The sequence below is a fragment of the Staurois parvus genome, unplaced genomic scaffold, assembly GCF_062004578.1.
Source record: "Staurois parvus isolate SC_StPar_1 unplaced genomic scaffold, SC_StPar_1.0 ptg000011l, whole genome shotgun sequence".
Taxonomy (NCBI): Eukaryota; Metazoa; Chordata; class Amphibia; order Anura; family Ranidae; genus Staurois; species Staurois parvus.
Window position 1 is genome coordinate 3,905,348 of NW_028317807.1, and position 15,617 is coordinate 3,920,964.

Consider the following 15,617-nt stretch of genomic DNA (forward strand, 5'->3'; position numbering starts at 1 on the left):
AATGCACCACATATGTGAGGTATTGTCATGAATGTCAAAGTGAGAACAAGAATTCTAGAGCAAGACCTGCTTTGTAGCTCTAAACTAGTAACCTATGAAGACTTTTAAAGCATTGTCCATGGATAATTTGGTGTACTGTAGTTTGTCGCCATTCCATGGGCGAGTGCAATTTTAAAGTATGACATGTTTGGTATCCATTTATTCAGCATAACATCTTTTTTATATTTACACAAAAATTGGGCTTTGTATAAAAAAAAAAAAAAAATTATCAGTGTATTTTTCTCCCAAAAAATTGTGTTGCGTAACTATCTTGTGATATTAAAAATTGCAACACCCACCATTTTATTCTCTAGGGTCTCTGCTTAAAAAAATACAGTAGATAATGTTTTGGGGGTTTTAAGTAATTTTGTAGCTAAAAATTTTTTTTACATGTATGAGAGAAATGTCAGATTTGGCCTGGGGGTCAAGTGAGTAGGTTTTGGAATCAGATTACATTTTAAAAGATTAAAGTGATATTAAAGGCATTTAAAAAAAAAAAAAAAAAAAAAAAGATGCCTTTTAATACCTGCTTTGTGCAGTGGCCTTGCACAGAAGCAGACCTGATCCTCCTCCTTCTTGGGTCCCCTGCTGGCCCCTCCCTCCTGCCTCCAGAACAAGCAGTTTGCTATGGGGGCACCTAATCAGGCTTGTTCCCGAGCCACTTCTTTGCATTTACACACAGAGCCACAGCTTGGCTCTGCCTCCTCTCTGGCTGTGATTGATAGCAGTGGGAGCCAATTACTCAGCCAATAAGGGAGAGTCCCCAGAGCACCGAGGTTTCCGCGCACATCGCTGTATCACAATGGGGCTCAGGTAAATATTAGTGGGGGGGGCTGCTGCACTCAGGTTTTTTACCTTCATGCATTCCTTGAGCCTTTATAACCACTTAAATTGAAAGGTTAGTTTTAAAGATTATAATAAAGGATAACTAAACTGTTTGCACAATTCTCTTTAACTACCCCCACCCCCCCTCCCAAATCCTACACTTTCCTGCCCTTCTCATCGTATACCTTTACTGCATGGCCTGTTGGGAGCCTAAAAGCCTCATCAGAAAGTCTTCTGACTGGGCAACACACGCACAAAAGAATCCCTATTTTTTTTTGGAAGGTCTGTCCACCACTGTAACTATCCATGGACAGCCTTTGAATAGAAATGAATTGCGATTCATGTCATGGCCAAAAGACTTTGTGCAAGGAGGCTATGCAACACCCAGCTGCCTTCACAGTGGAGATCTATGAGGGGCGGGGCAGGTAAGCGAAAGGTTTGGGAACAAGGGGGTTGTTTTAAAAAGTAAAGGTATAATTATGCTTTTTAACCAGTCCCCAACAGCACTATAGCCAAAAGACGGCTACAGAGTGGTCGGCTAGTTCTGGGATGGCTTCCATGGATGTCCTCCCAGAACCACACACTGGTGTGTGATTTGTGATCGCTGTGTGCTTGGGACACAGCTATCACATGACTAAGCAACAGGCCAATCACAGCCTCTTTTATCATGTGACCAGCTGTGTCCAATCATAGCTGATCACAGGGTAAATGGCAAATGCCTGTTATCGACAGTACTCTCCTCATGCTGACACTGCGCGAGGAGAGGAGAACTGGTAAGCTGCATTTTGCAGGGGGAAATCTACACTGATCATCAGGGCGCTGATCATCCGTGTAACCCAATCAGTGCAGCCAATAGTGCCCATGTGTGCTGGCAATCAGTGCAGCCTGTCAGTGCCCATCAGTGAAGGAGAAAAATTACTTATTTCCAATTTTTTTTTTTTTTTTTTTTTTTGCCTATTCAACATTTTTGGTCTTTGTTTAGAAAAAAATCACCCAGTGGTGATTTAAATACAACCAAAGGAACGCTCTATTTTGTCTAAGAAAAAAAAGAAGTAAATAAAAAATTAAACATTTTAGTTTGGGTACAGTGTTGTATGACCGCACAATTGTCATTGAAAGTATGAGAGCGCTGAAAGCTGAAAATTGGTTTGGGCAGGAAGAGGGTAAAAGTGCCCAGTAGGCAAGTGGTTAAAGTAAACATGTCATGAGAGAAGGGCTATCATTTCTAACCTTCTGAAAATGCTAATTGCCAGGTTGCCATACTGGGCCAGTAATGGCTTCAATAATCTGACTTGCATGGAATGAGTATGAAGATAAGGTAGAGGAGGAGCCAGAATGAAGCAGCCTGGGAAGTCTTCTATCTCCTCAGTTGTGCAACAAATAGTTTTTATTTCGGAACTGCTCGGGCACCGCAAAACTAGCAGTATTGTGACTGTGCTTTAAGGGAACACTTGCACAGGGGCAGCATAAGCTACCTGCTTAGGCTATCTTGCCCTCCAGAGTATTTACCCCTCTTCCTGACCAGGCCATTTGTTTGTGTTACGGTGCTGTTACTTTAACTGACAATTGTGCAGTCATGCACTGTTGCACCCAAATTCATTTTACAGCCTTTTTTTTTTTTTTTTTTTTTCCCCCACGAATAGAGCTTGCTTTCTGTGGTATTTGATTGCCTATGCATTTTTAAAAAACAATTTATTTAAAGACCTACAAATTTGAGGAAAAAAACTGTTTGACTTTTTGCTATTAAACATGTCCAGTAAAATAAAATCAAATTTCATCCTAAATTTAGGCCAAAATGTATTCTGCTACATGTCTTTGCTTAAAAAAAAAAAAAATCCCAATAAGTGTAAATTAATTGGTTTACATGAAAGCTATAGTGTTTACAAATGGCGGTATATATACTGGGATTTTTATATTTTTACTAGTAATGGCGGCTATCCGCGACTTATAGTGGGACTGCGGCAGGCATTCTGACACTGGGGGGAGCTGACTTGGTGTCACTGACATCCCCAGTGACACCAATACAGTGATCAGTGCTAATAAAAAGCACTGACACTGTACTAATGGCACTGGGCAGGAAGGGGTTAACATAAGGGGCGATCAAGGGGTTAATTGTGTGCTGTTTTACTGTGGGGCTATGTGTGTGCTTCACTGTAAGCATACTGCTTTGTATGGCTCTGCTATGCAAAGCCATGCATAGCACTGTGCAGGAGCTAACAGGGGAGAGATCTCTATTTGTTTACAGTTTTCTCCCTCCGCCGGTAATCCTCCTTGATCACCTGGTGCCGGCGAGTAATCACTGGGCGGGACCCGGTGATTAACAGCCAAGGCCGCGAATAGCGGCGCGGGTAGGGAGCGTGCCACCTACCCACAAATGCAAAAGTGTGTGTGTGTGTGTGTGTGTGTGTGTGTGTGTGTGTGTGTGTGATTTTTGAGCACCTGTGCCGCCCTGTAGCAGTATTACTGCTATAGGGCGGACGGGAAGCGGTTAAAGAATACCTCCACCTTTTTCACCATAGTCTGTGTTTTGATATCTATGAATGAACTACTAGTCCATAAAGTCTTATCTGCCAATGGGACAGATGGTACTTTGCAGTTCTCAATGGGAAGTGAGTGAGTTAATCTCCTCACTCCTAGTCCACTGACCCTTTCTCACCCCTGCAAGTGAAAGTCTACCTCAGTATGAACAGTGAGCTGCAGAAAGAGTGTGCAAGAGAAAGGCATTGCACTCTTGATCCACACCTATATTTTCCTTAAATTATATATACACTTATTTATTTTTGAAAAACGTGAACTTGGCCCTGAAAATACTACTGTAGCACTACCCCCTTAGGAGTTGCTGATGTTTTGGGTCCTCCACAGCCAGGCAACATGCATTTTCACATTTGCTTGCATCCAGGAGATGGTAACCAGTCCTCTGAGCTTTGCTATGAAGTTTTGAGGGGATTTGAACTGGGATAAGGTTAGGGATGTACAGGATGCCCAATAGAACTGTGAAACAGAGGACAACTTCCCGGAACTATATACAAGTTTTTACAGCAAAATCATCTTCTTGGTGGGGGGAGGGGGTTGGGTGTACCCGGTGGGTAAACGGGGGGGGGGGGGGTGTACTGGGTGGGTGGGAGGGTTGGATGTTCTGGGGTGTGGGGGCAGCTGCAGCACTGACATGTAACACCTTGAATACAGATGTAACATGTTAGAAAAGGTGAACTTTTCCTTTAATTCCATGAGATGCAAGCTCCCTTCTGATGTCCCCACTGGTGGTCTCTTGGTTTATGATTCTTATTGTTCTATTTAGACCATCATCCCTCAGTGTAGTGTGTTGGGGGGGTATTTTTTGTTTTTTTTTTCTTACACAATGTCTATTCCGAGAAGTGTCCACAGACCCTGTCTGTTGATACAGGTTTATAATCCCTGAAACACTTCACTTCTCCACACCAACTGCTTCTGCTATTTCTTGAACTGTTAATTAAGTATTTTCTCTATAAGCAATTAAACTTAAAATTAAACTCCTCTTTGTCCTTTCTAAATCCTTTCTACATATTGGCATCCACAAGAAGATTCCAAAACAGGGATCATGTACGTTGTCCCAGGTTCTACAATTCTTATACAAGCCATATGTTTACTCTATGTAAATGACGTTGAGTATATAAATTGTGCAGGATATGACACTCCTATATGCCTCAAATGATGGCTTGATGCCAAAACGAGTATGGTGTGGCTCCTGGAGTGACCCCATCCGGTAGCATCAATCCGCTCACTGCTTGAACTAGCTGGCAGGATTAACTGAGATCAAGTGATTGTTCCTTGGTGTTCGATTGGCACTCTAACATTGTAAGTGTGATTTATGATTTTACAGTGCAATAAATTTGGATTTACACACTTTCTCTATCCCCATATGGATGATGTATAAACAGTGGATGTGAGTGGAGGTGACTAGGGAGAGTTCAACCCTATCATACTGAAGAAGAGATTGCTTTGTTAGGCAGGAAAAGAGAACTGTCATCAGGACAGATTAAAAACTGGGGGAATTGGTTTACCCATTTTTTTTTAAATATAATTTTTTATGTATTTATATCTTTTACAAATGTTCATGGTTTGTTACATGAAATTGTATTTTATTGGTTTGCACATGTGATTGATTAGAAGGCATCACAATTGATATATCACACAGTTGATTAGTAGATTTATTGCTTTTTATTTTTGGTTTTAGGGGACACATTGGTTTATTTTAAACATGTTTATTGGTGATTATGCACATATAATTTATTTGGAATTATTGTGGTGTATGCATTTATTGGTAATTTACACAATTGTAGGAGAACACTGAATATAGCGCGGCCACTTTTTTTGTTTTTGTACCTACTCAAACCAGTTTAGACATGCAGAAATCAATCTGCAGCAAATGTAAACTTGCATTGGCCCAATATAGTTTTGAAACAATACTTTGTAACAAATATAAGAAGTGCCACAGAAAATACAAGATAAATAAAATAATAAGCAGCACCTCTAACCAAAAAAGGTGAAATTGTGTATAAGTAAAGAGTGCGCTAATTATTCACAAAAAATGCAAGGATAAATAATAGAACAAATAAAGTCCATAAATATAAACATAAATCCAGCCACCATAAACAGTGATAATCCAATATCAATTTAATGTCAATCTTGAAACAAACACCCATGTGCAAATCCAACACCAGATGAAATGAATACACTCACTAGAGCTATATGCTGATTATATTATAAACCAGCAAGATAGCATTTTGCTCTGGGAGCGATGATCTGCAGGATATCCCAGCAGAGGAACAGCAACTAATTGTGATCCAATCGGCACATATGGAACAGCTAGGCAGCACATATAGAACAGCTAAGCAGCAAATGGTCTTCCAATAACATGGGCAAAGCTCAAGGAATCAGAAGAGATATGATGGTGCAGTACGTTTACAACCAGTAAAATTTTATTAGTAAAGTATAACACTCACAAGGAAGGTATATAGCCGACACCAGCAATGACAGCCTCTATAATAACACATCCACGAGGGAAAAAACCAAGGGACGAACCTCCTGCACCACAATCTCACAGCCGACAGCTGGGAGGAACGTCCCAACGTCACGTCCACTAGGCCACACCCAACGCGTTTTGTCACTTGCCCTCTTCAAGGGGCGGAGTGGATATCAAACGTCTGCTCATACAATATATACCCATTCTGCATACGAGATCAGCTGCAGTCGATAAGCACATCAATCTGATACCAAGCTACAGCTCAATCTCTGCAGCAAATAGGAATATGTGGTGATGCATACAACAACAAATTGGTATGGCGTAATCAAATGGTCATAATGAAAATAACATATAAATACACAAGTGGTCCTATGGAATCATAGGTGAGTATTAACATATACATATGCTTAATTTTATAGGTCGATCATTTTTTATAAAATTTTTTTTTTTTTTTTTTTTTTTTTAGGTCGATCTTTCTTGATCTAATTTTTCTTAATGGATTATTCGATTTTTTTTTGATCGAATTTTAGATTGAATAATATTGGTGCATTTTTCAGATTGGGGATTTTCTATATCCCTTGGAGGTTAAGTTAGATTTTTATTGGGGATTTCGTTATACCTTTTTGAGGTTAGATTAAGGATGGTTAGATTTGTGGATGAAGCACCATTCCAATGTTTGGCCCTCTAAATGAGCAGATTATGAGTTGTTATCCCCATAATAAAAAATTTTTTTTATCATCTTTATTGTTCGTCTTTGGTAGATTTCTATGCATAGAGTTTTTTATGTTCTGTTGTTATCTCTATGATGTAGGTTTGAGATTATGTATATTGCTACTACCACTCTAAGTGTGTGTGTGTGTGTGTGTGTGTGTGTGTGTGTGTATATATATATATATATATATATGAGTGTTTAATACTCGCCTTTGATTCCATAGGACCACTTGTGTATTTATGTTATTTTCATTATGACCATTTGATTATGCCATACTAATTTGTTGTTGTATGCATCGCCACACATTCCTATTTGCTGCAGAGATTGAGCTGTAGTTTGGTATAAGATTGATGTGCTGATCGACTGCAGCTGATCTCGTATGCAGAATGGGTATATATTGTATGAGTAGACATCTGATATCCACTCCGCCCCTTGAAGACCTCAAGTGACGAAACGCGTTGGATATAGCCTAGTGGACGTGACGTTGGGGCCATGGGCTGCAAGTCAACGCCTAAAAGATGTTCCTTCTAGCTTTGTATCATCATAAAATCGGTTTTAAAGTAACAATTTATAACATTGGCTTCACTAATGCTTTGATTAAACTCTGTCTATAAACCATAGGTTACCGGAGTGAAAAGATTGAGTGTTTTCTACCGTAAATGCTCCAAATTAAAAAAAATAAAAAAAAATAACTTCATAATTGATGAACACATGCTCCCCTTATTCATATTTTCACTGTGTCAAAATAAACTAGCGGTGTTAATTTTGACATCAACTTTCAATTTTAGTTTGTCATAGTCTTGTGACTAAAATGCCATTTTAGTTTTAGTCGTATTGTAGTCATCTAAATTGTTTAGTTGTATTTTAGTTTGGCGAAAATCTCCAGTACATTTTGGCTGACTAAAATCTAATGGGTTTAGTTAAATTGTAATGCATTATTTAAGCATTTCTCTAGAACTGTCAAACTCATTACAGTATATTCGCCTGGAGTAAAAATCTAATAACATGCTGTTATTTATGGGATTAAGGCTTGAACATGCTCTACAGACACAGCCATTGTGATATACAACACCTTTTATAAATAAAACAAAGTTTCATAAACAAACAAAAATATTGCTTCTTGACAAGCAGAAGTGCAACTTTAAAATATAAAGCAAAAAAACTGTAAAATCTATTGGCTGCAATGCCATTGCACATATTCCCTGACTATATTACCAACATTAAATATTAAGAGAGAAGCTCAGCCCTTCTTTCTTTTTTTATTTATTTTTTCAGCAGTAGATGCCCTCTACTTATTTTTAGTGGTATGGTGTTCTTTTTTACGTTTAATTTAGTTTCAGTCTTATTCATTTGACTAAAATGCCATTTTTAGTTTCTTATTTAAGTCATCTGGATCTTTTTAGTTTTTTATTTTAGTCGAAGAAATTAACAATGTCAATTAGTCTGTTTTTGTTTCCCAATCTGACAGCTCAAAGGTGTGTGTGTGTGTGTGTGGTCTTGATGGATCCTGTCTGCCTGTAGAGAAATTAAACTAAGTTCCACTAAAGGGAGCATTTACAATAAAACAGTGGCCAGACTGTGCCTAGAACATCAAAAATATAGTGCTATATTCTTATCCTACTGGCAGAGGTTAACATTCTGTACTCACAGTAGCATTCCATAGACCCAGCCTACACTTTGCCCAAGGCAATCAGACATATATTTGCAATGTATTAAAAGCAAAACTACAGGTTTTTGATTATAATCTTATAGGGATGGTTTAAAACTGCAAAGCTCCGGAAAATAAATTCAAGAGTAATTACTAGTACTGAAAACCATTTTGAGATTTAGAAATTTGACTCTTTTTGTTTCTTTCTTTTCTCTTTCTTTTTCTTTTCTTTCTTTTCTCTTTCTTTTTCTTTCTTTCCTCCCCTGGTAATTGTCAAATACCCTTCCTGTACCTCAGTGGCTATGCTCACTCCTCCACTGTATCTATAGAAAGCCATAGATACGATGAAATAAGATGACTGTTTTATGGTTTCAGGTCCGGTAACAAGAAGTAAATGTACTTGGTGAAAATGTTCTTGGCCTGAAGAAAAACACTAATGCAGCTACCATATCTATGAAATTAGGTTTTCTTTTGGTGGGGCGCTAAGTTATGCTTTAAGTCTCAATCCACTACTTTTTTGCATTATGGTTCTCTAGCTAAGTTTCTCCTTTTACTCTGCATAGTACTGTATATAATTGTAATTGTGGACAGAATGTTTATCTCTTGAAGAAGAGCAGGTGTTCATGAGCAGGTGTGCTCCTGTTATTTGTGTACTACATGCTTTACCATTGTGCAACTTTTTTTTTTTTTTTTAGGATTTAGAGCTTGTTTCTGTACATACACATCTTGAAAAGAAATGTAACTAACAAAAAAGGGGAAAACAATCTTAAATGACTGATGTGATAATGGTAAAAAAAAAATGTATTTCCACTCCAACTTCTTTAGTGGCTTAAACCTACCAATATGCTGGGGAAAAAAAACCAAAACAAAAAAAAATCTGTTTTGAGTTTATATAATAGAAGAATTTTCAAGGAGTGGAAACTGCATTTATTTTTCTACATACTCCCCTCCTACATTTATACACTGATCCCAGTGTTCAACTAATGCCTGGAGAGCTTTAGCATAGAAAGATTTGTTAGTACGCTTGAACCATCCTAGGACAGCCTGCTTCACTTCGTCATCATTGTGCTCAGTTTCCACAGAAATATTTGTCTCGTGTGCAATTTCATGACAGATTATGTGTTTATTATCCAGGATCAGGTGTTTCATGCACTGAATATTCACAGGAATGACTGCTGTGGGCTGGAAACCATCATGGTCTGGATCGTCACTGACTGACACACTTTGAAACATTTACACCATTAAAAGGTCTTATTGGGCTGAGCATCTCACCATACTGTGCTTGAAGTCTTCTGTAGATATCCACGGGTTTTATGCCTTCATTCACAGGAAACTTTATCAACAGATGCTGTTCCATGCACACACTAACACTGTAGTGCGTTAGATTAGCAGTCTCTGGACTGGCCTGCGACATCTGCTCCTTCTATAAGTAATAGGACACAATTGCCAGTTACTATTATTATACAGGATTGATATAGCACCAACAGTTTGCGCAGCGCTTTACAATATAACAGGACTACTACTGCGTGTAGTACCACCACACTAGAATCTTTTTATACCTGTAAAATATAAAGTCCCGTTTTGACTTGAATGCCCTTCATATTTGTGCTAGGTACCAACAAAACCTGTAGAGCAAGTTGAAGTGCCTATTCTTTGACTATGCAAATGGTCGTGCTCATCGCTTACAATGTTATGACAAGGTCATCTAGTGCCCAAGGCAAATATACCAAACTGCACCTCCCAAGATGTACTAGCATTGTGTCAGCAAAAACCCCCCTCCGATAAAATCGAGCACTACTCTGCATGCTTATCCTCTAAGCATAAATTTCCCCACCTCCTAGTACGAATACCCAAGTGTCCATTGGGATCCTGGGAGGGGGCGGGTAAGCAAGCCCTGTACATTCCCGATCCAGGAGCGCTGCAGTAGCAGGAGGATGACAGCCCGCACCTCCAGCTCTCTCACTCTCCAGATTTATCTTGTCTCATCCAGCACTAACTTGAAAAAAGTAGAGATGCCGCTGTCATTACTCCTGTCAGCTACTCTCTTCATGGTGTCCCCCACCCCACATGATACCACAGTGCCTAGGACAGCCCCCCCCCCCCCTCCTGCCACCCTTGCTCCCCCTTGTCTTAGCTCTGATCACATGCCTAGGTTTTCCATCCTGTTAATCATCCCTATAGACCATGCTTTATTGAAGGCTGTGATTGGTCCCAGATTTCTGGCGATCTTGGATGTGTTTCATGTTTTATTTTAAGGCTGCATCCTAATACTTAAAATTACTGATATTTTTCAGTGAACGTAGATATTTTACAGTCCTTTACAAATTTTTAGACACTATCCAGCTACTGCCTGTCTGCTGCCCATTTGTTCCCTGCATTTGATGGCTGTTACTACCATAGAAGGAATAGGCAATTCGACTACAAGGCTTCATCCAGTCCAGGTAAGAGCGATAGCTACTATTGGGGTATGTTGCCTCACCCAAAAGTTAAGTTCCACTCCTCCTCGTCCTACTCCTTCTTCCTCAGACATATTTGATGCACATTTTTTTTTGGGGGGGGGGAACGCGCATTTTCTGGTTTTGACAGGTACCCGTTCCCACTTTCTTTCGGATCGACCAGTGGTTGATTTTACTAAATGCAAATGGATTGTTCACTTTTCAAGAGAATATTCCACAGCGCTTAGTGAATGGGGTGAATCTCTACTCTGTCAATTAAGTTTGGTTTTAAGATTGGTTTTCTTCACGTTGCAAATTAAATTTCACTACGCCTACTGAGCTCTGGGACAAATTCACTTGCAATGTGCAACTTCAACACCCTTTTTGCCTTCTAGTAAGTCAACCGAATATATTAAATGCAGCTAGAGGCAGTACAATTTTACTGGTGTGAGGAAATGCAAGTGCTCCTTGTGTTTGATTCACATTAGGGGTGGGGGTGGAGTTTGTCCAGTCTACAGTTAGGTGTTTTGTGTGTGGGTTTTTTTTTTTTTTTGGGGGGGGGGGGTTGCAGTTAGTTTACAGGACTAGCTAGCAAAACTACACTCTTGGAAATGATGATCCAGCTGAATGTTCTGTCCACCTTTTTAGGAGAGGTTGGCAAAAGCCCATGGCTCCCAGTGTGGGTTTTGTAGCCCTGGTATGGTGATGTCCATGTACACATTACTGAGAAATAATCCAGAGCCCAGCATTGAAGATATTTTGGCCAGCATGTCTGGTAGGTACTCCGACCTTTCATTCAATAGATTTACTGACATTTCCCTGTTTTGGTTGCTATTTTGAAGATTTTCCACAGCAACAGAATGTGTGTGGGGTTTTTTTGTTTTCTGTAATATATTAGAGGGGCACACTCGCACTCCTCTGTTAAAATATTGTATATGTGCATAAGAGGGGTACTTTTAAGACTTCATTGTAAATCATGAAATCTTCTTCCTTTTATGTATTTGGACAGTCGAGAAAATCCTTAATCTAAGTTTGTTTACATGTAATGTGCGATTTACTTTAAGTTTTTTGTTTTTTTTTTTTCCTGTAATTTTGCTTCAGAGTTGCTTTCACAAAGCACACAAACTTGTACCAAGAACAGTTGGTAGAAAACTGAACAGCTACATCCAAACTACTGATTTTTACTGATACTGGCTGACAACCCTGCCTTCATTTTACATTACGATAACATCTGCCATTCTTAACCAATTGATATTTCCACAATTTGGGGATTGCTACAACATATTGGAGACCTGATAAAAAAAATATAGCATCTCATGAATTACCAGATTATACCATTACAAGATTCATTTTTATGGTGACTCTTTTAGCCCTTCCTTTAGTAACATGAGTTGTCCATTGCATTTCATTTAAATATACAATGGATTAAAAAAAAAAACACACATTTTGAAAGGCTGTGAACATTTTTCCCTTCACTATAAGCTCTTACAGTTCCAGTATAGTAAAATAAATTATTACTCAATGTGTGGATTTTTTATTTATGCTCCTCCTGCTGATCTTTGAGAACTGTATTTCTATCATCTTGAGCTTTGTAATAGATGCAGGTCTTCAGTGGATATCGGAAACTGTGGAAATGATTTGATACTGGTTTACCTGTTCAAACACCATCAATTAAATGCATTGTGTAAAACAAAAAATCCCCACCCTGCAGATCATAATATGTCTATGGCTTGATTTTAAATTTGTTGTAAACTGCAACTTTTAACTTGGCAACTCATTTCACTTATAAACCTGTATCCATGGCAGGGGCATAGATAAGTGAAGGGGTCAGGGGGGTCCAACTCCCTGTACCAAGTGCTGCTGCACCGCTTATCAACAGTGCACAGGGGTGGCACCAGGGATGTGCACAAGTATTTTATAGCTCTCCCCAAGGCCCTACCTGTGCCGCCATTTGTGGCTATGGCTGTTAATCACCGGGTCCCGGCTGGAGATTACTCGCCGGTGCCCGGTGATTACCAAGGCTCTCCAATGGGGAGGAGAACTGTTTTGCTTACTTAAGTTTTCCTCCCTGTCAGCTCGGGCACACTGTTCTGGATGGCTGTGTAACAGATTGGTTAATGAAAACAGAACCGTTTTTGAACCATGGATCAAAACCACAAACTAAGGTCAAAACCTGGCCGGCATAGATTTCCCACAATAGAAGAGCCAACTTTGGCAACCGTTTGAGAGAAGGTCAAATTTGAGAATAAGAAAAGCCTTCTTAAGGTCCAGTCGAGATAGTTACAACAGGAAACCTAGTAGGTGGAGGTACAAGAAGTACAATATGTCCTGACACTATCAAAAGAGGCTTTGGCCTTTTTAAAACTCTTTTGCGATATAGGTGCAGTGTGAGCTTGCATGTTCTAACCCAGCCAAATTCCTGCAACTTCTCTTGTGCCAAGAGTGCACTGCTTCAGGTTAGGCTGCTCTCAGCAGATGTAGCTGCCCTCCAGTGAGTTTCCAGCATGTTACACAACAACAAATGCACCAATAGCAAGAGCTCCATACTAAAGAGCACAAATTGTTATGGTTTTGCACTTAAACAAAAAAAGCCAGTTATTATGTTTTCACTCCCCCATCTTACATGTATGAATTGGCAATTACTTCCTAACATAGATTTACACAGTAAAGCCCTATTTTGAGTCCAATCAGGTTTATTACCTTAATTGAAGTCTGCCCTGAAATGCATTTTTTTTTTGTTTGTTTTTTTTAGCTACTCTAATGTTATAACATGATGTTTTAAGAGCATGTTCGTGCTAAGACAACCTATCACCCAAGGTGTAGGATTTTTTTTTTTTTTATACTTTTTTTTAAAGACTGACCCGGGTATTCCTGCAGTCTCTCTGCTTCAGGTTCCCACACACAAGTCTATATACTGCAGAGCTTTTTGATTTGGATAACATTTTTGCTCCAGTCAAATCTGCTGAACTTTGTAACATATTCAAAATGATTGTTGGCTTCTTTTGGAGACTATTTGCTCCATGTTTAAGGAATCTTTTTTGTTTTTTTTCCCAAGTAGTGTGTGGGTGGTTTACTATTTCTTCCACTTGATCAAATGTGTTACTTTTTTACAAATGCTATTTAATTGGAAATTTCTTTAAAAATTCTAAATGCCCATTGACTAGCCTAAACAACCTAGAAAATATCTGCTTGTTAGAAAGTCCGTTCCAAACTCTGAGCAAAATGTCCATTGCTAACCCAATACAATGTATTTACTGCCATTAAGGGAAACTGTGAACAAAATATTTCAGGAATGTTTCTCTAAATTTTGCTTGTAACATCTGTGCTGTTAAATTGGAAGTGTGGTACTTTTAAAAGAACCTTAAAATTGCATTTAGGATTTATTATCAACTTGGAATTGGTTAAGGGTGTAATTTGGCAAAGCAGTGAGGCTTATTTATGAAACAGACTGAGAATCTTTGCTCAATAAATTGGAGTTGTGTTGGCCTTTTAATTAGCCAGTCATGTGAAAAACAAATTCCTGTTTATTTCATTTTCACATGACTGGCTTTTCAAAGTGAACACAGGTAAAATTTTATTGACCAAAGATTCTCTACTACTTTGGTCTCTAAGCCTCACTGTATAATATGCAAGTGTACCTATGCGCTTGTTTTGGTTTGCTGATATTCGCAATCTCTGCACATTTATTTCCATTATTCTATATGCCACTTGCATGATAAACAAATATGAAAATCCTGTATACTGAACAAAAAATACTTGGAAGGAACTTGCAAAGCTGGACTGTATACAAAAATGTAACACATTAAACCACAAGGTCTGTCTTCAACTTCCCACTCTGCACACCTTCCACCATAGATTTTAGGAATATATCTGTACAAGGAGATCTGAGACTGTAAACAAATATCCTAAGGGGCTCCTACAATCTCTAAAGAAGATTGACTCTAAATGATGACTTGGGGCCCTAACCACATTCCAAGGATGACACTACTTGTACCAAGAAAACACTGCTGTCTTTTGGCAGAACTCTACAGTCCATGTGTAGTGCCCTCTTAGATAGTTAGGGGGAGCTAGTGTTCAATTGTTAGAGGCTGTATAGCAGCCTGTGCTGTTAGGCAGAGGGAGGTCAAATTTCGAGTTGAGAGGCTCTGAAGGCCAGTTCCCTGAAACCTTCCCCTGCTCTAGAGATCAATACATCCCCCTGCTCTAGACCGGTTTCCAAACTTCAGTTTGGGGGCCAGAGGTGTTTGCTTGCCTTTTTATTCGACCCTCGGGCACTTTTTTTCCCACTGATACAAGACACTATTCCTTTCCTCCCACCAACAATGAGACAGAATTACTACTACTGATGTCAACAATGAGGCACTATTCCTCACACTGACACCAACAATTGGACACCATTCCTGCTACTAACAACAATGATGGGGCACCATTCCTGCTACGAACACCAATGATGGGGACACTATTTCCCCCCATGACACCAACAATAGGAAACTATTCCTCAAACTGCTACCAATGATGGGACACTATTCCTCCCACTGAAACCAACAATTGAGCACTACTATTCCTCCCATTTACACCAATGAAGGGGAGCTATTCTTCCCTCTAATAGCAAAGATGCGTTGTTTACTTCCACTGATGCTGGGACAATTTCTACTCCCATTGGCCACAGTCCGGCCCCCCGAAAGTCTGATGGACAGTAAACTGGCCCTATGTTTAGAAAGTTTGGAGACCCCTGTTCTATACAAATACTGTAGCTGCTGACTTTTAACATAAGGTCACTTACCTGTACAGCAATGTTCTCACCTGAGCCGATTCTTCAAACGGCTTTGAGTGCAAGGGTCAGCAACTTCAGTAAGGGAAACTGGCAGTGAAACCGGTTTCCTGCTGTGTATGTGCACTGAGCTTTTTGCATGGGTCACAGTCTTCTTTGACCTGTGATGTGTCCCAGAAGGCTGC

The 15,617-nt window shown here is 39.4% G+C and overlaps 1 protein-coding gene across 1 annotated transcript in view; it reads left to right on the plus strand.

Annotated features, from left to right (window-relative positions):
• The window catches only part of LOC149473719 (aldehyde oxidase 1-like), a 148,591-nt gene that overhangs the window by 22,231 nt on the left and 110,743 nt on the right, over positions 1 to 15,617 (plus strand). The window contains exons 4-5 of the mRNA XM_089670217.1: positions 10,559 to 10,667; positions 11,310 to 11,436. Of these exons, the coding sequence (XP_089526343.1) occupies positions 10,559 to 10,667; positions 11,310 to 11,436 (236 nt within the window). The remainder of the gene's footprint in view (positions 1 to 10,558; positions 10,668 to 11,309; positions 11,437 to 15,617) is intronic.